The sequence below is a fragment of the Hypanus sabinus genome, chromosome 1 (genome assembly GCF_030144855.1).
Source record: "Hypanus sabinus isolate sHypSab1 chromosome 1, sHypSab1.hap1, whole genome shotgun sequence".
NCBI classification, from domain to species: Eukaryota; Metazoa; Chordata; class Chondrichthyes; order Myliobatiformes; family Dasyatidae; genus Hypanus; species Hypanus sabinus.
Window position 1 is genome coordinate 207,243,932 of NC_082706.1, and position 24,099 is coordinate 207,268,030.

Here is a 24,099-nt window from a genome sequence, read left to right on the forward strand (position 1 = left end):
GCGATAGCAAAGCTCCTGGAGACTACGATCTAGAGTCAATCAAGAAGTACCATCCATCCCAACACCTCGCCATGTCAGACAGGCCCTCACTCTAACTAACGAGGGAGAGGGGGATATTGCTCCTGCCACAGCCAGAGGGAGACTTCTCCGATATTGTGACCTGCTGTGTCGCTTGCCTCAGCCTTCTGACTCGAAGACGAGCAGACTCTCACTCACCCTCGAGAGAGAGAGAGAGAGAGAGAGGGGGGGATCGCTCGAGTGCAGGGGCCTCTGACAGCTGCTCACATCATCCGCTACCTCGGTGATTCAGTCTCCCATGACACCTCAGTCGGTGAAATCAGAACTGGGTCGTCCACGGGGCCACGTCCCGAAGGTACACTACTTCCAGGCCACGCCTGGAGATATTGAAATGCCAGCCGCTTGGCAATTCTGAGAGCGAGAACTCACCGCCCATGACTTAGAATGCATTCTGCAGTGAGGACAACTGTGTATAAAGCGGTGTCTGATCAGTAGAGAGGTGTTGGACATCTCGGGTCTGGATACAAAAACCCTGCAGCTTCCGAGTCCTCAAGTGAGAAATAGTCTGCTCATTAATCGCTCTATTTATTGGGATTTGTACAGGGATATTGACTTATGCCAAATAACAATTGTTGAAATTAAGGTTGTTGTAGCCGGAGATGGTATTGGAGGCAAGCTCCCAATGGCGTGGGCTTCAAATAGCCTCTGACAACCAAGTCCAGCCCCTGCCCTTCACATGTGCCTTAGTTACAAATCTCAGCAGAACCATTTCTACTGACAGGAGAAGGGGCAAAGGTGGGTTACCGACACCTCAAAACCAGTCACTTTGGGCTGATGAGGCTCGTTGTCCATGGTTGGCAGCTCATTTATGAGAAGGAAAACTCTGATCTCAAACCTCCACTGCCTTGTGGCTAGACCCACTCATGGGGAAGGCTTCCGGAGTAACCCCAAGAAAACGTCTGGAGCTGGAGTCTCTATCTTGAGCTCAATGCTGTCTGGCAACTCCTGCGACTCTGCCAAACTGTATCAGTCTCTGCCATTCCTTTGGGTTCGTCGGATGTGTGGAGAGGAGGAGCTTGCTACATGGGCAACAGCTTCCTCTCCATATCGTACTGCCCTGGCCTCTGTATCTGGACAGCTAGGATGCAACATCCATCGTCAACACTAACCAATGGAGGCCTCAATAAGACTCACATCATAACATCTGCCCACTCGCCTCATCTCTCACCTCCATTCAGGGCCCCAAACTGTTCTCCCAGGTGAGGCAACACTTCACCAGCTAATCTGTTGCAGTCATCTACTGTATCCAGTGCTCCTGAATGGGCATCCTCGACATTAGTGAGACCTGACGCAGGTTGGAGGACGGATTTGCCAAACACATTCGCTCCATCTGCAAGAACCCAGACTTCCTGGTGGTGAACCATTTTGATCCCAATTCCCATTTTCATTAAGACTTGTCAGTTCATGGCCTCCTCTCCTTGATGAAACCACACTCAGGTTGGAGGAGCAACACCTCATATTCCATCTGGGTAGCCTCCAACCTGATAGCATGAATATCAATTTTTCAAACTTAAGGCAAATTTCCCCCCTCTGCCCTTCCTCTTCTTCCATTCCCCACTCTGGCCCCCTCTTATTCCTCACCTGCCTATCACCTCCCCCTGGTGCCTTTCTCCTTTCTTCCATGGTCCACTCTCCTCTCAGATTCCCTCATCAGCCTATCCCTTTTGCACCTATCACCTCCCAGTTTCTTACTTCATCCCCTCCCCCACCCACCTGACCTCACCTATCACCTTCTAGCTTGTCCTCATTCCCCTCCCCCAGCCATCTTATTCTAGCTTCAGCCTCCCCCCCCCCCCCCCCGCGCCTCCCCAGTCCTGAAGAAGGGTCTCTGCCTGAAATGTCAACTGTTATTCATTTCCATAGATGCTGTCTGACCTGCTGAGTTCTGTAATTCTGTATGTACTTCCTGTGTCTGCAGAATCTCTTGTGTAGTGTTAAAATAAGGATTAGCTACAACGTTTGAAAGGTGTAAATAAGCAATAGTCGAGATAATGTTAATTTTAAAAATTTCTGGGTGGATTTGCTACGAGGAGTTGTGGATAGATGAAGTTTGTTTTCACTAACATCTTGTCTGTTTTTGATCTTTTAGATAAATGGTCAATTTCAACCAGAAGGGGATGTCAACTGTCTGGGTAGGTTAACTTGTTATCCGTCTGCTCACATCTGGGCATGAAGCTTTACAGCTCAGAGCGTTTTGGAGTTCCAAGTTCAATTCCGTCGCCATTCTGTAAGAAGTCTCTGTACGTCCCTCACGAGGGACGTGTGGGTTTTCATTATGTCCTCCGGCATCCTCCCACAGTCTAAAGATGTCCCACGATTCGGTTAGGGTTAATTGGGGTTGTGGGGATTCTGGGGCGGGATGGGTCACAGGGCTGGAAGGGCCTACTCCACACTGTATGTCGAGATAAGACAAATCTGCAATTCTTTTATTGGTTTGATTTATGTTACTTAGAGATACAGCATGGTAGCAGATCCTCCCAGTCCAACAGGCCTGCGCTGGCCCACTTCACCAATTAGCTATTAACTCCGACGTGTTTGGACGATGGCAGGAAACAGGAGCACCCGGAGGAAACACACATGGTCACGCGGAGAACATACAAACTCCTTAAAAGACGGCAGCGGAAATTGAACCCGGGTCTTTGGCGCTGTCGTAACGTTATGCTACCGTGCCGCCCCCATTCTCTGTACGTGATTTCATTTTGTGACGAAGAATGTGGACTTGTTTCTCCTGGTGAAAATAACCTACAGCAGGACAAAACACCTGGTCCATCCTGATCAGGATTCTACCCTGAAGAATCATTCAGCTCATGATCGCCCACTCATTTCCAACCTAGACTGACACACAGACAGACAGACAGACAGACAGACGGACAGACAGACAGACGTACTTTATTGATCCCGAGGGAAATTGGGTTTCGTTACAGCCAAACCAACCAAGAATAGTGTAGAAATATAGCAATATAAAACCATAAATAATTAAATAATAATAAGTTAATCATGCCAAGTGGAAATAAGTCCAGGACCAGCCTATTGGCTCAGGGTGTATGACACTCCGAGGGAGGAGTTGTAAAGTTTGATGGCCACAGGTAGGAATGACTTCCTATGACAGTCAGTGTTACATCTCAGTGGAATGAGTCTCTGGCTGAATGTACTCCTGTGCCTAACCAGTACATTATGGAGTGGATGGGAGTCATTGTCCAAGATGGCATGCACTTGGACAACATCCCCTTTTCAGACACCAACGTCAGAGAGTCCAGTTCCACCCCCACAACATCACTGGCCTTACGAATGAGCTTGTTGATCCTGTTGGTGTCTGCTACCCTCAGTCTGCTGCCCCAGCGCACAACAGCAAACATGAGAGCACTGGCCACCACAGCCTCGTAGAACATCCTCAGCATCGTCCGGCAGATGTTAAAGGACCTCAGTCTCCTCAGGAAATAGAGACGGCTCTGACCCTTCTTGTAGACAGCCTACGTGTACAGTTTGGTTTTTCATTGGTTCAAATGTCCAGAATAGCAAGGCAGCTAGCTCTGTTAAACTATTCATCACTCTGACTAAATGCTTTCCTTGAGCAATGTTGTGTCAGTGACACACGTTCATTATACAGATGAAGGAAGATATCAGAACATCTGCTGTTTCAATGCTCTATTCGTGCTTTGAAAGCAGGGCTTGCCCAAACCCGCCTGCTTGTTCTCTGACACAGTATTGAGCGTTACGATCAGATGGACACAAATAAAAGTGATGAACTTACTTCGCTGATTGTACTTTGCCAAAAGCTTTTAAATTAACTATATTCTCCACTGGATTGGGTTCTGAAAGCTGCATAACATTTGAAGCATTAGGAAGGGGCCGCTGTGAATTTTTTCAGCAGCACCTCCAACTTTATTGAAGTGCAGAAAAAACTCATTTTCATATTGTCAGTGCAGAACAAAGTGTTTGATGAGCCTTTTGAAAGTGCTTGAAATACTGCATTAAAATACGGTGGCTGTTTTGGTTTGCAGAGTTTTTAGTCTACTGATTTAAAAATAATTGAAAGCCTTAAGTAGATAATTTACAGCAGGGCAGCAGAAAAGGTCAGTAGTGTGGTCTATCATCACTGCAGCACTTGTGTGTGTCCAGGATAAAGAAACGGGCAGGAATGTCTTTGAGGACACTACGCGCCCTGCAAACTGCCTTTTTCAAAAGCTCAATACTGCCTGTTATACCACTGGTGCTTGGGGCAGCAATGAAGGTCCTCCGTTTCTGGCGGTGCTCAGGGCTTCCTTCATCGTGTCAATAAGTTCCCCAGGGTTTCACTACTGTCAGTTATACATGTCCCAGATGGAGACGCAGGAATATCACCACACTCAGATGTAGAAAGATTCTTCATTGCTGTTTCCATAACAATTCTGTTTTACTAGTCAGTGGTGTTAGCCCTGAGCTGAACCCTAAACTTGAAGACCAGTGGACCACTCTTAGTCTGTCCTCTAACCTTTGACCTGTTTGGCATGGGTGACCCTACCAACAGCCAAAGCACAAGTACTGACTCCAGGCATACAAGCCTCCAAACCACGACGTGCTTCTGGTCCTCTTGGAGGTTCCAAAGGCTCTCGGGCTATTAAAACAAAAACTTCATGCCATCTTAGAAGAAGTTTCTTCCCCCAATCTGATCAACCATTCTAATTAACCCCCTGCACCCCCTCTCTCTCTTACCCCTGTCGCTGCACTGCACTGTAAACACTTTAAACCACTTTGAATAATGCTGTTTACATTGTAAATATATGCTGGTGTTTATGCATTTGTGCACATTAAATTCCCTATCTGTAGTTCTAACTTTATTTTTCTATAATTCTTTATTTTTTATCATTGTTGAACATTATTGTTTTTTGTGCTCTGACCAACACACACAGCAAATTCTGAGCACATGGAAATGTATGTGGTGAATAAAGCTGATCAGCAACCCTTCAAACTTGATCCTCTGATGCCAGTGACATCATTGTTACAGCCTCCAAAACAATTGAATGGTGGAGCTGGAATAATCGGTGTCAGGACAAATTGTATCTGTGTAATTAGTTGGCAGCTGTCATATTGACTATAAATGTAAGAATGAAAAGGGACTTGCATGGTTTATTCTTGTAAATACATTTTTTATTATGAATAAGGCTTACCTTGATTTAAGAACAATCCCTCCCACCATCTCATCATCTGCTGGTACCTGATAATAATGACGTTATGTCTCAGGTTGTTACGGGGCGGCAGGGCACAGTTACGTCTCTACTGAAGGTAAGGAGTAAGTGTGTATCTCCACTCAGACACCCAACGCACTCTGACAACCTTCCTCAAAGAAACACTTCTTTACAAATATCCACACACCATTCATAATCACTCTGGTGTGTGGTGGAAGAGAAGAAAGAGGCCTTCCTGATTTCTGGAGATATATAATCAACCATTCTTCATTCCTCCCAGGTGTGAAGGGGGAGAAAGGTTCCTTTGGATCAAGTGGACCAAAAGGTGGTAAAGGTGAAAAGGGGGAGCAGGGACCCCCAGGACTGCCAGGTATTGCCTGAGTTTTTACTCCTTTCCAATGGTACAATTTTAACTGTATGTCGTGTGAAGAAGTAGTTTTAATGGCCATTGATCAAAGGCAAAGACGAAATAAAATTTATTATCAATGTACCTGTATGTCACCATTTACTACCTACAGAATCATTTTCTTGCAAATAAAAAAATACAATTGAATTTATGAAAACTATACACAGAACATAGGAAAGGTCGGCCCATGATGTTGTGCTGAGCTTTTAACGTACTCTACCGTCATTCAGACCCTGCCCCCTGCATAGCCCTCCATTTTACTATCATCTATTTGCCTATCTAAGAGTTTCTTAAATTGCCCTCATTCATCTGCCTCTACCACCACCCCTGACAAGCCATTCCATGCACCCAGCACTCTCCGTGTAAAATAACTTACCTCAGATATTCCGCCACCCCCCTATATAAACAAAGACTGACAAATAGCCAGTGTGCATTGATTTGTACAATATGAAAGTTGTTCATCATATTATATGTGGTATTGTAGAGCCTTAAAGAATCAAATATAATTCCACTCTCCTCTGCATTGGAGGCAAAAATATCCCCAAATATCTCCCCTCCCCAGCTGATGAGCTGTCCTGTTTGCCAGAACATTGCTGAGATGCTGCACTCGAGTCAAAATGAAGCCCATCCCTCAGATTGGATCGTGTGGGTTGTAAACATGGAAAGCAACATCCATCATCTGGGACCGCCACCATCCAGGCCAAGCTCTCTTCTCGCTGCTTTCATCAAGCAGAAAGTGCAGGAGTCTTAGACCACATGCCACCAGGTTCAGGAACAGTCATTACCCTTCAAACATCAGGCTCTTGAACTGGTGAGAGTAACTTCACTCACCTCAACACTGAATTGATCCCACAACCTATGGACTTGCTTTCAAGGTCTCTACAACTCATGTTCTCAGTTCCATTTATTTGTTTATTTTATTCTTTGCACAATTTGTCTTCTTTTGCACGTTGGTTGTTTGTCAGTCCTGATGAAGGGTCTCGGCCCAAAACGTTGGCTGTTTACCATCGATGCTGCCTGGTCTGCTGAGTTCCTCCAGCATTTTGTGTGTGTTGCTCGGATTTCCAGCATCTGCAGATTTTCTCCTGTTTGCGGCTGTTTGTCAGCCTTGGCTTGCATGCAGTTTTACACCGATTCTATTGCATGATTTGTCTTCTTTTGCACATTGAATGTTTGTCAGACTTTGTTATTTATATTTTTGCATAAATTCTACCAAATTTCTTTATTTTCCTGTATGTTCCTGCAAGAAAATGAATCTCAAGGTGACCTTGATAATGAATTGGCTGACTTCACTGGGGCTTGAATTTGGGATTGACTTTGATCTTGTGGAAGTATGAGTTAGTAAAATCACTGTGTCTGAGCTGATTTGCTGAAAGAGTCACATCTCACAGTCAGTGGCATCCACTCCTCCCACTGACAACTCGGTCCACACTCTTGCCACCCTCTGAGTGAAAAAGGTACCCCTCAGAGTCTCTTTAAATATTCCTCCCTTCACCCTTAACTGATGACCTCTAGTTCCAGTCTCACCCAGCCAGAGGGGGAAAAGCCTGCAAACATTTACCCTTTCTTTTCTTCTTTTTGAGTCATGTTATATGACGTGGCTGATCATGGTCTTTCCATGACCATGATTGTTTTGGCAAATCCTTCTCCAGAAGTTGTTTTCCATTGCCTTCTTCTGGGCAGTGTCTTTACAAGACGGGTGACCCCAGCCAATACCAATACTCTTCAGAGATTGTCTGCCTGGCGTCAGTGGTTACATAACCAGGACTTGTGATATCCATCGGCTGCTCATACAACCATCCCCCACCTGCTCCCATGGCTTCACATGACCCTGATCGGAGGCTAAGCAGGTGCGACACCTTGCCCAAGTGTGACCTGCAGGCTAGTGGAGTGAAGGAGAACCTCACACCTCCTTGGGTATCTCCACCTTGCCACCCTAACCCTTTTTATACCCTTTATAATTTTGTATACCTCTGTCAAATCTTCCCTCATTGTCCTACAGTCCAGGGAATCAAGTCCTAACCCATGACTCAGGCCTCCAAATTCTGGCAAAGTCTTCGTAATCCTTCCTATACCTGTCCATGTATCTTTTACTTGTTGTTAGTGTACCTGCCTCAATCACTTCCTCTGACAGCTCTTTCCATATACTGACCACTTTCTTGGTGAAAAAGAAGTCCCTCAGGTTCCTATCGAATCTCTCTCCTCTCACTCTGAAATCTATTCCTTCTGGCCCAAGAGAACCTTGCTGTCCAATTATACCCATGTGACCAATCAACCCTCAGACCATACATGGAGCAGACTCGATGGGCCAAATGGCCTAATTCTGCTCTTATATCTTACCTTATGGTCCTGGACAATGGGAGGAAACTGGAGCACCCGGGAGAAATGCACATGGTCAGGGGGAGAACGTCCAAACTCCAGCAGAAAGTGAAGCTGGGTCACCAGGACTGAGGTAACATCACGACCACTCTGCCCCAGCATCTCCTCTCCGGCCTGGGGAAAAGGGTTACAACCCAGTCACAAAGGTTTACTGACCTGCTTTAAGCAAGTAAAGGTCACCCTTTGTGCTAGCTGTCGAGCTGGCAGGTGTGCTCACAGCCCCAGATCCTGCTCAGTTACAGCAGATCGCATCGACAAACCTGAAGCAAATTAATTTGAATTGCCCTGTCATTTTATACCTCCGCAGATGTTGCAGGGATTTGTGCTACATGGAACAATAAGGAAGGCCAATGTTATGTCAGCATTCATTTTGGGAGGACATGAATATAGAGCAAGGATGTAATGCTGAGGCTTTGTGAGGAAGCCATTGGCCAGACCACACCACACCCGGAGCATTGAGAGCAGCTTGGGGCCTTTAATTAAGAAGGGATGTGCAGGTTTTGGAGAGAGTCCAGAGGAGGGTCACAAGAATGAATCTGGGAATGAAAGGGTTAATGTATGAGGAGCGTTTGATGTCTCTGACCTGTACTCACTCGAGTTTAGGAAAATGGTGGTGGGGGGGGGGGGGTGGAATATCTCATTAAAACCTGTTGAATATTGAAAGCCCTAGATCAAGTGATTCCTTAAGGTTGTTATAGCCCTTGACAATAGACAATAGGTGCAGAAGTAGACCATTCGGCCCCTCGAGTCTGCACCACCATTCTGAGATCATGGCTGATCATTCACTATCAATACCCAGTCCCTGCCTTGTCCCCATATCCCTTGATTCCCCTATCCATAAGATACCTATCTAGCTCCTTCTTGAAAGCATCCAGAGAATTGGCCTCCACCGTCTTCCGACGCAGTGCATTCCACACCTCCACAACTCTCTGGGAGAAGAATACTCTGCCCTCTTGTTCCTGCTTCCAAAGTGGATAACTTCACATTTATTCACATTGAATGACATCTGCCAAGTATCTGCCCACTCACCCAGCCTATCCAAGTCTCCCTGTATTCTCCTAACGTCCTCTTCGCATGTCACACTGCCATCCAGTTTAGTATCGTCAGCAAACTTGCTGATATAGTTTTCAATGCCCTCATCTAAATCATTGACATAAATCGTAAAGAGCTGTGGTCCCAATACAGAGCCCTGTGGTACCCCACTAGTGACCTCCAGCCAGTCCGAGAAACACCCATTCACTGCTACCCTTTGCTTTCTATCTGCCAACCAGTTTTCTATCCATGTTGAAACCCTGCCCCCAATGCCATGAGCTCTGATTTTACTCACCAATCTCCTATTTGGCACCTTATTGAATGCCTTCTGAAAATCTAGGGACACTACATCCACTGGCTTACCCTCGTCTAACATCCTTGTTAAACCCTCAAAAAACTCCAACAGATTAGTCAAGCATGATTTGCCCTTGGTAAATCCATGCTGGCTCGGCCTAATCCTATTACTGCCATCTAGATGTGCCACTATTTCGTCCTTAATAATGGACTCAAGCATCTTCCCCACGACTGACGTTAGGCTAACAGGGCGATAGTTCTCCGTTTTCTCCTTCCCTCCCTTCTTGAAAAGTGGGATAACATTAGCCACTCTCCAATCTTCAGGAACTGATCCTGAATCTAAGGAACATTGGAAAATGATTACCAATGCATCCGCAATTTCCTGAGCCACCTCTTTTAGAACCCTCGGATGCAGACCATCTGGACCCGGGGATTTATTAGCCTTCAGTCCTATCAGTCTACTCATCACAGTTTCTTTCCTAATGTCAATCTGTTTCAATTCCTCTGATATCTTATGACCCTGGCCCATCCATACATCTGGGAGATTGCTTGTGTCCTCCCTGGTGAAGACAGATCTAAAGTACGCATTAAATTCTGTTGCCATTTCCCTGTTTCCCATAACAATTTCTCCCAATTCATTCTTCAAGGGGCCAACATTGGTCATTGGGACATTGGTAATTGGGACAAGCTCTCACTATGTATTAACTGCTGCCAGTGGCGTGCACCTCAAATAGCTTTGGACAACCAAGTCCAGCTTCTGGACTTCATGTGTGGCTCAGCTGCTAAGACTGTTTCCACTGCCAGGTGAAAGGGCAAAGTCAGTGAACTGGCGCCTTAAATCCAGTCACTTCGGGCAGATGGGGCTCATCAGCCATGATTGGCAGCTCATCTCGGAGAAGGAAAACTCTGATCTCAAACTTCTGCTGCCTTACGGCTACACCCACTCATGGGGAAGGCTTTGGGAGTAAATCCCGAGGGAAAAATCTGGAGCTGGAGTCCCTAAGGCAGTCCTACAATGAGTTCAATGCCGACTGGCAACTCCTGCTAAACTGTACCAGTCTCTGCTTTTCTTTTGGGTTCATCAGGTGCATGCAGAGGGCGAGCTTGCCACATGGGCAACATCTTGCTCTCCATATTGTACTGCCCTGGTTTGGGTATCTAGACAGCTTGGACGCAATATCCACGGTCAACTCTGACTGATGGAGGCCTTCTACCAGATAGAGTGGATGTGGAAAAAATGTTTCCGTTAGTTGGGGAGTCTAGAACTAGAGGGTACAGCCTCGAAATAGAAGGAAAGCCTTTAGAACAGAGCTGAAGAGGAATTTCTTCAGCCGGGGGTGGTGTATCTGTGGAATTCATTGTAGTGAAGGCCAAGTCACTGGGTATATTTAAATCAGAGGTTGACAGGTTCTTGATTATGGGGAGTTTATGGGGAGAAGGTAGGAGAACAGGGTTGAGGGGTTAATAAATCAGCCATGATTTGGAGCAGACCCAATGGGCTGAATGGCCTAATTCTGCTCCTAAGTGTTATAGTCCTATAAGAAGGCTTTGGCATATAAACGACATTGCAAAGAGGATGTGGAGAAAAATGTGTCATGGTTCAAACCAGCCTGCTGTGTGATAGAGGGCTCTCTGATCGCCGGGTTGTTTTCAGGGGCAAACATTAGCTGCTGGTGAAGGAGCCCCTTCGAGCTGCCCGAAGCTTGCTGGTCTTCCAGCACAGCAAGGGTCCCAGGAGGAACGCTGCCGATGGGCACACCCCAGGCTGCAGGAGGGCCTGGGGAGGGATGCACTGAAGCGCCGGGCAGCCATAGCAAGGGCTTAGTGAGGAAGGACGACAGTATAGGGTTCACCTGTGACCGGAGAGGGAGGGATTGGGTTGGGTGAGGAAGCCCTCAACTACTGTAATAAGATACCACCCCAGGGGGCCATGAGGGGCAATAGTCCCATTGGCTTTAAGAAATATAATTGAACCCTACTGAACGCCTTATCTATGAATGTAAGGATGATTTATTCTTTTCAATAATTTTATTGTGTAATGTTTATTTTATACAAAAATAATATTAGAGTTCTGCAGAAAGGCTTAAAGCCAAGAGAACTGTTATTAAACTTTAATCGTTTTGTTTATCAATGAATTTCACTTGAGATTTCATTTATTTTAGGTCCCTATTCGCCATATATCAGCCTGAAGGTAAGTGAAAAGCAAAATACCACGGAATCTGGAAATCTGAAATGAAAGTAACGAACATGAAAATACACAGCAAGCTGGTAGCACTCACTGTAACAAAGTTGGCATGTCACGTGTGCTTGTGGAGTCACTGGGTATATATACAGTATTCATAGGGAGGTTGATATATTCTTGATTAGTGAGGGCATGAAAGGATACGGGGAGAAGGCAGGAGAGGAGATCGGGGCTGAGAGGGAAAATGGATCAGCCATGATGAAATGGCAGAGCGGACTCGATGGGCCAAATGGCCTAATTCTGCTCCTATCATGGTCTTACATCCAAACACACAGTGAAATTTGTCATTTGCATTAACAACCGACACAACAGAAGGATGTGCCCGCGGGAGTCACCACTCATTCCGGTGCCGATGTAACATGTCTGCAGTTGTTCAGAACGTCACAAGCAAGAACAGAACAATAGCAACAGACAACAAAAAAGGCCCCATCAAGTTGATGGCAGTAAGAAGAGAGCATGTCCTGGGTGGTGGGGGTCCCTGATGATGGATGCTGCTTTCCTGCGACAGTATCTCATGTAGATGTGCTCAATGGTGGGGTGGGGGGTGATGGGTGTACCTGTGATGGTCTGGACCGTCCATTACTTTGTGTACATCAAGCAGCATCAATGGAGGGAAATAAATTTCCAGTAAATGAGTTAAATATGTTCTTTTTCTTAACGTTTAAGGGTGAAAAAGGAGACGCAGGAGCACTGGGTCAGAAAGGGGAGAAGGGAGAATCAGGTGGTAGCCTGTTCTTGCCTGGTATGCCAGGAGCTCCAGGACCCATGGGACCTCAAGGGAGACCTGGGCCAGTAGTAAGTACCTCTAAACTACAACCTTAACATCATGTTTGAAAGCTTAAGGGACTGAAAATATGCCAAATGTTATATAGAACATAAAACATGGATGCCGACCTAATAACCTACTCTAAAACTAATCTAACCCTCGCTTCTACTTCGCCTGCCATTGTTTTATCATCCATGTGCCTATCAAAGAGTCTCTTAAATGTCCCTAATGTATCTGCCTCTGCCACCACCCCTGGCAGGGCATTCCATGCACCCGCCTCTGACATGCCCCTATAACCGCCTCACGCTAGCCATTCCCACCCTGGAAAAAGTCTCTGGCTGTCCACTCTGTTTATGCCTGTTATTACCTTGTACACCTCTAACTAAGTCACCTCCCATCCTCCTTTGCCTCAAAGTTCAACGTAGGAAGCCTAAGACCTTTGCACAGTACTTAGTGATTGTATGTATTGCACTGTACTGCTGCCACAACGAATCAAATTTCATGGGATAAGAGAGTATCGATAAACCTGATTCTGATATGGGTCTCTATAGTGGACTGAGAGTGGGAAGAGGGGAGGGAGCAGGAAGCACCAGAGAGACATTCTGTAATGATCAATAAACCAATTGTTTGGAACCGAGTGACTTTGCCTGGTGTCTCAGGGTTGGGTGTGTCTTCACAAGCACCAACACCCCCCCCCCCCACTGCTCCTGGCACTCATCCTCTGCCCCCCTCCCACACCACACCCTCCCCCAAATGAGGCACTCCACCCTCACCAATCTCAATATCCTCTGCTCCTGCCAGATTTACAACTCACTCTCCAGTCCACATTGACAAATACAGTGCTGTGCAAAATATAGCTATATATAGGTGCCTAAGTCTTTTGCACAGTACTGTACATACATGTCACCATATACAACCCTGAGATTCATTTTCTTGTGGGCATTCTGTAACATTTAAGTAGATTCACAGGTTTGGTAAGCAAGACAGAAAACACTGACTGCTGATAAGTATATTAGTCATTTTTTTTTACAAACACTAAAAAATTTGACCCAACATTTAAGTTCCCTCAAGTTACACAAACTATAAAACTAAATATTCAACAAACAGTGCGCGTGGAGCATACCTTCCCGATGGTTCCAAGCAGCTAGTCTTATACAACGGGGACAGAGAGAGGCTTGCTATTCTTTATACCCCTGAAGTGTTTGAAATTGGGCACGCTCTGCCATGGCACACACGCCAGCAATGGGAATTGCTGTTGCAGTTTTTATACATGACCAATCACGACGATACAATGGAAGTGTCTTTCAACCAGCAAAATATGCCATGCCTCCGTCTCAGGGCACATACTGAAAAAACCCATGATCAAATGACAGCTATAACAGAAAGAACGGGCCAGCTTGGGCACTTGAAGAGAAAAGCACTACCTAACTCAACCCATCCTCCTAACCAATTCTCAGTTTATTTTTACACCTGCATGGACCTACCATTGCTCTGAGCAAAATTGAAAATGGAAAAATCCCATATTTTATTCGATTTATCATTTTAAGAGTATAATAAAATACAGCATAACAATGAAAATCTTTCAAGTTTAGTAAACTTTTTGAAGAAATTTGTACTACAGATTTAAACCCTCCCTTTGCTCTCAGAAATAAAAATCCAAGGTATCCTCTCTGTAGAACGTCTTCTACTTCCTCCCTCCCTGTAGGGACCCAAGGGTTCATCTGTGGTGGGGCCGATGGGACCACCGGGAATGCCAGGACTGCCAGGTCCTCCAGGATATGGAATTGTGGGTCCACCGGGACCTCCGGGACCTCCAGGAATGCCGGGTGTTTTTGGATCAGGTGAGTCCAATCAAGTGAATCCATTGGAACTGAGTATTGCATGCTCCCATCAAGCCTCAATGCACCACAAAAATCACCCTATAAAGACAAATCCAAGGAATAGAGTCCTAACCTCTTCAGCCTTTCCCTATAGCTCAAGTCCTGCCAACACCCTTGTAAATTTTCTCTGTACTCTTTCAATCTTATTGGCATCTTTCCAGTAGGTAGGTGATCAGAACTCAATTCTCAAAAAAGTTCAAAGTAAATTTATTACCAAAATACACCAGTAACACCTCGGAGATTCATCTTCTTGAGGACATACTCAATAAATCCATAGAATAAGAACCATAACAGAATCAATGTAAGGCCACAACTTGGGCATTCAACCAGTGTGCAAAAGACAACAAACTACAAGTACGAAAGGAAAGAAATAATAATAATAAATAAGTAAACAATAAATACTGAGAATATGAGATGATGAGTCCTTGACAGTGAGCCCATTGGTTGTGGGAACAGTTCAGTGATGGGGCAAGTTATTCCCTTTGGTTCAAGAGCCTGATGGTTAACTGTTCCTGAACCTGCTGGCATGGGTCCTGAGGCTTCTGTACCTTCTCCCTGAGCACAAAGAGAGCATGTTCTGAGTGGTGGGGGTCCCTGATGATGGATGCTGCTATCCTATGTGCTCAGTGGTGGGGAAGGCTTTACCCGTGATGGACTAGGCCGTAGTCACTGTACTGCATAGAATACTCCCAATTAAGCCTCACCAATGCCATATATAATTTCAACATAAAATCACAACTCCTGTACTCAATACTTTGATTTGTGGAAAGGCCAATGTGCCAAGTGTTCTCGTTATAACCTGTGACATCACTTTCAAGGAATTATGGATCTGTATCCCCAAATCCCTCTTTTCTACCACACTCGTCAGTGTCCTGCCCTGGTTTGTTTTCTCAAAGTGCAACTCCTCTCACCTGTGTTGCATAGTTTTTCAAAACTCATTGTCACAGCATATTGTGGCCTGATTGGTGCATTCCCACGGAAACCGAGCTGGAGAAACCGCACGCACCACGTGTCTACAAGAGCAGGTGGGAGTCGGGGAATCCTGTAGCCTGTCTTCCCTTTCTCGTGATGTCGCCATTTTGTTTTCCAGCCTTCACCCTCCCCGGACCCCCAGGGCCAGCAGGACCACCGGGACAAGGAGGCAACGGTGGCTTGGTAAGTGAAATAGGCCATGGCACGTGGGTGTGCTGTAGAGGGGAGCAGATCCACTGAATACTCCCATTGAAAACCCTCCCCGAGAGGGCACAGCCATGTTTACCCAGTCTGAGCTTCAGCTGCCAAGCCTACCTGCTCTGAGTAGCAATTCATCTCAGAATATTTCACCTGGCAAGACAAAGGATGTCATCCGGCCTCAAGTGCACTGTGACACGATTAGTCTGTCTGTTCTCCAGGCAATTTGGATAGGACTTGAGAGGGTCTCTGTTGCATATCCGCAGAGCAGGAACAGCAACAGAGCAACTGGATCAATTAACATAGAAAATAGGTGCAGGGGTAGGCCATTCGGCCCTTCGAGCCTGCACCACCATTCAGTATGGTCATGGCTGATCATCCAACTCAGAACCCTGTACCTGCTTTCTCTCCATACCCCCGATCCCTTTAGTCACAAGGGCCATATCTAACTTCCTCTTAAATATAGCCAATGAACTGGCCTCAACTGTTTCCTATGGCAGAGAATTCCACAGATTCACCACTCTTAGTGTGAAGAAGTTTTTCCTCATCTCGGTCCTAAAAGGCTTCCCCTTTATCCTTAAACTGTGACCCCCTCTTTCTGGACTTCCCCAACATCGGAAACAATCTTCCTGCATCTAGCCTGTCCAATCCCTTTAGAATTTTATACGTTTCAATAAGATCCCCCCTCAATCTTCTAAATTCCAGTGAGTATAAGCCTAGTCGATCCAGTCTTTCTTCATATGAAAGTCCTGCCATCCCAGGAATCAATCTGGTGAACCTTCTTTGTACTCCCTCTATGGCAAGAATGTCTTTCCTCAGATTAGGGGTCCAAAACTGCACACAATACTCCAGGTGCGGTCTCACCAAGGCCTTGTACAACTGCAGTAGAACCTCCCTGCTCCTGTACTCAAATCCTTTTGCTATGAATGCCAACATACCATTTGCCTTTTTCACCGCCTGCTGTACCTGCATGCCCACCTTCAATGACTGGTGTACAATGACACCCAGGTCTCGTTGCATCTCCCCTTTTCCTAATCGGCCACCGTTCAGATAATAATCTGTTTTCCTGTTCTTGCAACCAAAGTGGATAACCTCACATTTATCCACATTAAATTGCATCTGCCATGAATTTGCCCACTCACCTAATCTATCCAAGTCACCCTGCATCCTCTTGGCATCCTCCTCACAGCTAACACCGCTGCCCAGTTTCGTGTCATCTGCAAACTTGGAGATGCTGCATTTAATTCCCTCGACTAAATCATTAATATATATTGTAAACAACTGGGGTCCCAGCACTGAGCCTTGCGGTACCCCACTAGTCACTGCCTGCCATTCTGAAAAGGTCCCGTTTACTCCCACTCTTTGCTTCCTGCCTGCCAACCAATTCTCTATCCACATCAATACCATACCCCCAATACCGTGTGCTTTAAGTTTGAGCACTAATCTCCTGTGTGTGACCTTGTCAAAAGCCTTTTGAAAATCTAAATATACCACATCCACTGGCTCTCCCCTATCCACTCTACTAGTTACATCTTCATGTATAATTGTGAACATCCTCTGAACTCTCTCCATTGCCGGTATATCTTTTCTTAGATAAGGACCCCAAATCTGCGCATAATACTCCACGTAGCCTGACCAAAGCCCAATTCAATTGTTTGTTCTGAGTCATGTTAGTAATGGTTGACACTCGGCAAATTTCATTGTGGGAGTGATGAGCCAGTCCGCTGAGACAAAATCATACGTACTCGAAAGCCAGCACAAAAAAAACGAGGCTTTCCCACACTTTGGAGGTGTAACGATGAATCAGGTTTGCAGGTCTTGCAAGTTAGACAAGAAATGCACTGGCTTCGAATAGGTGTATTAATCATTTATTTACAGACGGTAAAAATTCAACTAAACATTCATCTTCCCCGAGTTACAGGTACTACAAAACTGAATATTCATCAAATATATGTACTTTCAATGAGGATACCTAGTTAAAAGCATGTGCAGAGCACACCGTCCCAAAGGTTGTGTTCATCCTTGCCTAAAACAAAGGAACAAGAAAATAAGCCCCTTCCACGTGCTATTTTATACCCCCAGGACATTTGAAAACTGAGTCGTCTTCCCAATGGGAAAAGCAGATGCAGTTTCTAAACTAACCAATCACAACGGAAGCGGCTTTCAACAATCAGAATAAGGCATGCACTCACAGGACAGGAGGCCAAATCAATTCATCGCATAATCAATCGGCCGCATGTACACCGACCACATTCTCTCAATCAATCAATCCGATGTAGTTCAGTTTCCTTAGGACAGACTGAGGAAAATGGGCTTATATCCCCTTAACTATGGAAAGGTGGAAAAGAAGGCGGGGTCCTTGCTGAGAATTAGCACAGGGGCTGTAGAGTTTTGGACGGGCTCAGTTTAACGTGGTTAGAACTTCTATCCTCATCGCAAGTTCTATGCGCTGATGTTTTTAACTTGGAATTTTTTATTCACTTTTTTTATTTATAATTCTGCCAAATTAGAATGGGGTTTATTATCACTGACATATGCCTCCTTGAGGCATCACCTTTAGAAGATGCCCTCGATGGTGGGGATGCTGGCGCCCATGATGGAGCTGGCTGGGTTCCCAACCCTCTCTGAAGTGGCCAGCAGTAACACAACCAGCCAGAAATCCGTTGAAATTCCAGTCAGAAATGTGTTGTTTTGCAGCAGCAGTACAATGCAATGTATAAAAGTGACTATAAGTGCCAATGTGAGTATCAATGCAAAATAAGTACAGCAGTGCAAGAAGAGAGCGAAGAACTGACGTGGTGTGTGTGGGCTCAGGGGCTGCACAGACATCTGATGGTGGAGCTGTTCCAAAACTGTTGATTGTCTCTCCTCAGGCTCCTGTAACTGCATGAGAAGAGGGCGTGCCCTGGGTGATAGGGGTCCTTAACAATGGATGCTGCCTTCTTGACGCATCACAAGGGGGGGGGGGCATTGGCGCAGGGTCAGAAAAAAGCTGCAGGAAGTGGTGAACTCAGCCAGCTCCATCGTGGGTACCAGCCTCCCCAACATCCAGGACATCTTCAGAAGGTGATACCTCAGAAAGGCAGCGTCCATCATTAAGGACCCCCGTCACACAGGACATGCCCTCTTCTCATTGCTACCATGAAGGAGGAGGTAAGGGAGCCTGAAGAAACACACTCAGTGATTAAGGAGCAATTTCTTCCTCTCTGCCATCAGATTTCTGAATGCACAATGAATCCATGAACACTACCTCACTATTTTTCCCTGTTTTTCACTAGTTATTTAATTTATTTTTTGTTTTCTTATTGTAATTTACAGTTTCTATTACTATGTATCGCAATGTACTGTTGCCACAAAATAACAAACTTCACGACATGTGCCGGTGATATTAAACCTGATTCTGGTTCCTCTCTGTGGAATGCTTTGGTTGAAAGTCTCATCTTGTTAACCTCAGGTAACGGTCTACAGGAACATGGAACTAATGCACAAAGCAACTTTCTCCGTGCCGGAAGGCAGCCTAGGCTATGTTGCAGACAGGGGTGACCTCTACATTCGAGTTTACAAAGGCTGGAGAAAGCTCCAGGTGAGTTTCCAAATGCGAGCGGTCATTCTACAATCGATCACTGGATCAGAATTGTAAGTAGTTTTCCCTCACTATGTTTTGTTTTGCTAGCTTGGCGGCCTGATTCCCGCTCCTGCCGATGACCCCTTTCAGGCAGCAAACACGTACTCGGTAAGTGAGAACTTTCAACCTGTTGCTGAGTTTGCCCGAGTTAATGTGGAGTTTTGGACCGCGTTCCGTGGAGTGTGTGGGGGGGGGGGGATTTGAAAGAGGTTTGCAGAAGTGTGAGGGGAGTAGGCAGAGTAACTGCAAGCAGGTTATTTCCCACTGGGCTCCAGTGAGACGAGACCTGGTCACAGGTTGAGGGTGAAAAGTGAAATATTTAAGGAAACCTGAAAGGTAAGAGGGTGGTGCAAGTGTAGAATGAGTTGCCAGTGGAAGTGCTGGACTCGGGTTCGATTGCAACATTTAAGAGAAGTTTGGATAAGTGCATGGATGGGAGGCGTATGGAGGACTACGGTCCGGGTGCAGGTTGATGGGACGAGGCAGAATAACAGTTCAGCACAGAATAGATGGCCCGACAGGTCTGTTTCTGTGCTGTAGTGTTCCTTGACCATGATATCGTGAGGAAGGAGGGGGCTGCAAAACAAACTAATGAATTTTGTGTATGTGTTTCTTTCTGTCCATCAGGCACCAAACACATTCCCAACCATACGCGACCACAAGCCAGGAGTAAGTGCGTGTATTTTTACCGTTTCAAAAACCCAGAGTGATTAAAACAAGTTTCCAGGAGTCCTATCTGCTCAATAACAGCTGTTAAACGGTCAATATTGGATTCACAACTTTACATCACTGAAATGAAAGCAATGTTGAACATTAGCTGAAATGATAGACCCCTTGCTTGGCAAGTGAGAGGTAGCGGGATCGATGCAGCATGGTAGCATAGTAGTTAGCACAACGCTTTGCAGTACCGGCGACCTGGGTTCGATTCCCACCCCTGCCTGTAAGGGGTTTGTACATTCTCCCCATGACTGTGTGGGTTTCGTCCCGGTGCCCTGGGTTCCTCCAAATTCGAAAGATTGGTCATTGCAAGTTGTCCCGATTACAATGGGGGGTTAGATTGAAGGTTTCTGGGTGGAGTTACAATGGGGGGTTAAATTGGAGGTTTCTGGGTGGAGTTACAATGGGGGGTTAAATTGGAGGTTGCTGGGTGGAGTTACAATGGGGGGTTAAATTGGAGGTTTCTGGGTGGAGTTACAATGGGGGGTTAAATTGGAGGTTGCTGGGTGGAGTTACAATGGGGGGTTAAATTGGAGGTTTCTGGGTGGAGTTACAATGGGGGTTAAATTGGAGGTTTCTGGGTGGAGTTACAATGGGGGGTTAAATTGGAGGTTGCTGGGTGGAGTTACAATGGGGGGTTAAATTGGAGGTTTCTGGGTGGAGTTACAATGGGGGGTTAAATTGGAGGTTTCTGGGTGGAGTTACAATGGGGGGTTAAATTGGAGGTTTCTGGGTGGAGTTACAATGGGGGGTTAAATTGGTTTCTGGGTGGAGTTACAATGGGGGGTTAAATTGGAGGTTGCTGGGTGTAGTCCCCTGAAGAGCCAAAAAGGCCTATTTGCGATTTCTCAATAAATAACTAAATAGTCTGCACAGTAATGAATTTATCAACATGGAGCAGAGAGCAAGTTTGCAAATCTAGCGGGAGCAAAGGATGTCGGGAATGGTGAGGTTGGAATGCCACAGGAGGGGAGTGAGACAGGTGGCAGAGGAGTGCCAGGGGCAGGGGTCGGCCATGTGCTGACACACCCAGACCTGAGACCCCATTTGATTCCAAACAATTGGTTTATTGATCATTACAGAATGTCTCTCTGGTGCTTTTTACTCCCTTCCCTCTCCCTTGCCCTTTCCCCAACTATGATTCCCCTTTTCCTATCCCCTTCCCACTCGTCCACAACAGAGACCCATATCAGAATCACTCTCATATGTCATGAATGTTTTTTTTGTAGCAATTGTACAGTGCAATACATAAAATTACTACAGTACTGTCCAAAAGTCTTAGACATATATATAGCTTAAGTCTTTGCTCAGAGCTGTCTGTAGTAATTAAAAGTAGTGCAAAAAGGGAGCAAAAGAACTGAGGTATTGATCATGGGTTCTTAGCCAAAGAGAAATCTGACAGCAGAGGTGAAGGAGCAGTTCCTAAAGTGTTCAGGCTCCTGTAACTCCTCATGGATAGTAGAATTGAAAAAGTGGGCATGTCCTGTGTGGTGGAATCCTTACCGATCCTCACCTTTCTGAGGTACTGCCTTCTGAAGCTGTTGCCGATGTTTGGGAACCGTCCATCATTCTGAGCTGCCAACGAGGAGTTCAACTCAAGGTGGTTTTGTACAAATAGTTTGCTTAAGATTCATTTTCGGAAGAAGCATTTTCAAATCACATGCACTCAGTGGCCACTTTATTAGCAAACTCCTGTACCTGATAAAGCGGCCACAGAGAGTATGTTTGTGGTTTGGGGCTGCTGTAGCCCATCCACATCAAGGTTCGACATGTTATGCAAAGAGAAGTACTCCTCTGCTGTGGTTATTTGAGTTACTTTCTCATTAGCAAGGCATTTTCACTCACACAGCTACCATTCACTAGATTTTTTTTTGTTTTTTGTATCATTCTCTGTAAATTCTAGAGAATACTGTGCATGAAAATCCCAGGAGATCAGCAGCTCCACGGTCAAACTCATTTAGATCATATTTTCTCCCCATTCTGATGTTTGGTCTGAACAGCAACTCAACCTCCTGATCACGTCTGCATGCTTTGATGCATTCAGTTGCTGCTACGTGACAGTTTGATTTGCATTAACCAGCAGGTGTACAGGTGTACCTAATAAAGTGGCCACTGCGTGTATATTTAGCAAATTCTTTTCACCAAAATTGGAGCTTAGGCAAATATGAAGATACAGATAGAAATTTTAACTCAAACCTTTCTTGTCTCTCTGAAGCTGCACTTAGTCGCTTTAAACACCCCGCTGTCCGGTAACATGCAAGGAATCCGTGGGGCGGATCTTCAGTGTTTCCAGCAAGCTCAAGCCATGGGGTCCTCGGCAACCTACCGAGCTTTCTTGTCCTCCCAGCTGCAAGATTTGTACACAGTGGTGAGGAAAGCAGACAGGTTAAACATGCCCGTCGTCAACCTGAAGGTAACAATGTTTGCATCAAACGCTGCTTTGGGCAAAGCATAGAACCACGGTGGGGCTAAAGGGAAAGGTACAATGTACTGACTTCCGCAAAATCCATCAATTACAGAAAGCTTGTGATCCCAGGGAGAAATTTATATTCAGAGGAGTCTTCAGTTCCTCATGTTAGTCAGTAGAACATGGAACATTATAGAACAGTACAGGCCCTTCGGCCCACAATGTAATGCCGACCATTTAACCCACTCTGAGATCAATCTAGCCCTTCCCTCCTACATAGCCCTCCATTTTTCCGTCATCCTTAAGGATCTCTTTAATGTTTCTGCCTCCGCCATCACCCTGGTCAGTGAATTTCATGCACCCGTCACTCTTTGCGTGAAAAAAAACTACCTCTGATAATCTCCCTATCCTTTCCTCCAATCACCTTAAAATTAAGATCCCTCAGATTTGCCATTTCTGTCCCGGGAAAAAGTCGCTGATTTTCCACTCTATCTCTGCCTCTTGTCACCTTATACAACTCTATCAATCACTTCCCATCATCTTTCACCCCAAAAAGTAAAGCCCCAGCTCACTCAACATCATAAGACATGCTCTCTAATCCAGGCAGCATCCTGGTAAATCTCCTCTGCGCCCTGTCTAAAGCTTCCACATCTTTCCTATAATGAGATGAACAGAACTGAACGCAATACTCAAAAGTGGTCTAACCAGGAACATTACCTCAAACTCTTGTACTCAGTTCCCTGACTGATGAAGACCAACTCACCAAATGCCTTCTTACAACACTATCAGCTTGTGGAGATGTTGGGGAATATTTGAGAGGATTTTTTCAATATATATTGTTTCTTATTGATGCTGTTTTTTTTTCTTTATCTTTGTCTTTTTCAAAAGGTTGGGGCGTTAATGGACTTTGGGCATTGTTGGGGAGGAGAGGGATTGGTGTGCATTATCAGAAGAATTTGTTTCCTAAATACCAGAGGATAAATGTTCATAATAATCTGCAAATATATAATATTTATAAAATTAAAATGACCCTGGTGTGGAAACACTAGAGGTTCCAAATAGTTTTGGCTACGGATTAGTGCGGCAGTGGAGAATCATGGTTTGAATATATTTGCAATGATCAGAGCATGAAGAACAAATAATGCCTTTGGGGGTTGGAGGCAGTGGTTAATGCCATCAGGCATTTTGTTCATATCTTCCCTGAACAGTTTGTACAAAGCTCTAACATCCTTCATGTTCCCTTCTGGAAAGCACTATAGGGCTATTAGAATAAAAACTTCACACCATTTTAAAAGTTTCTTCCCCAAGTAATTAATCTGATCAACCATTCTATTTGGCCCCCTCCCTACCCCCTCTATCTATCACCTCAGGCACTGCACAGTAAAACTTTAAAGCACTTTGTATAATGCTGTTTACATTGTAAATACATGCTGGTATTTATGTAGCAAACACGAGGAAATCTGCAGATGCTGGAAATTCAAACAACGCACACAAAATGGAGTGGAACACAGCAGGCCAGGCAGCATTTATAGGGAGAAGCACAGTCGATGTTTCAGTCCTGATGAAGGGTCTTGACTGATCCAATTCTTCCAGTCATCCCCACTCCCCAGCCTTCACCCCATACCCTTTGATTTGCCCTGGCTAATCAAGAACCTATCTACCTCTGCCTTAACTACACCCAATGACTTTCCCTCCACAGCCTCTCGTGGTAACAAATTCGTGGAACTAGTGGTCGAATGGCCAATCCAGTTGTTTGCAATCGCATTCATCATGTTGCAGAACAGAGATGTAATGTTGAAATATTCTAAAGCACTGGTGAGGCCTCACTTGGAGTATTGTGAGCAGGTTTGGGCCCCTTACCTTAGAAAGGAGGTGCTAACATAGGAGAGGGTTCAAAAGAGGTTCACAAAAATTATTCTTGGATTGAAAGAGATACAT

At 45.4% G+C, this 24,099-nt stretch overlaps 1 protein-coding gene across 1 annotated transcript in view; it reads left to right on the forward strand.

Moving 5' to 3' along the window:
• The window catches only part of col15a1b (collagen, type XV, alpha 1b), a 304,760-nt gene that overhangs the window by 270,956 nt on the left and 9,705 nt on the right, over positions 1-24,099 (forward strand). The window contains exons 29-38 of the mRNA XM_059993844.1: positions 2,168-2,210; positions 5,524-5,613; positions 11,517-11,545; positions 12,263-12,391; positions 14,068-14,203; positions 15,333-15,397; positions 18,867-18,995; positions 19,086-19,145; positions 19,665-19,706; positions 21,970-22,167. Of these exons, the coding sequence (XP_059849827.1) occupies positions 2,168-2,210; positions 5,524-5,613; positions 11,517-11,545; positions 12,263-12,391; positions 14,068-14,203; positions 15,333-15,397; positions 18,867-18,995; positions 19,086-19,145; positions 19,665-19,706; positions 21,970-22,167 (921 nt within the window). The remainder of the gene's footprint in view (positions 1-2,167; positions 2,211-5,523; positions 5,614-11,516; positions 11,546-12,262; positions 12,392-14,067; positions 14,204-15,332; positions 15,398-18,866; positions 18,996-19,085; positions 19,146-19,664; positions 19,707-21,969; positions 22,168-24,099) is intronic.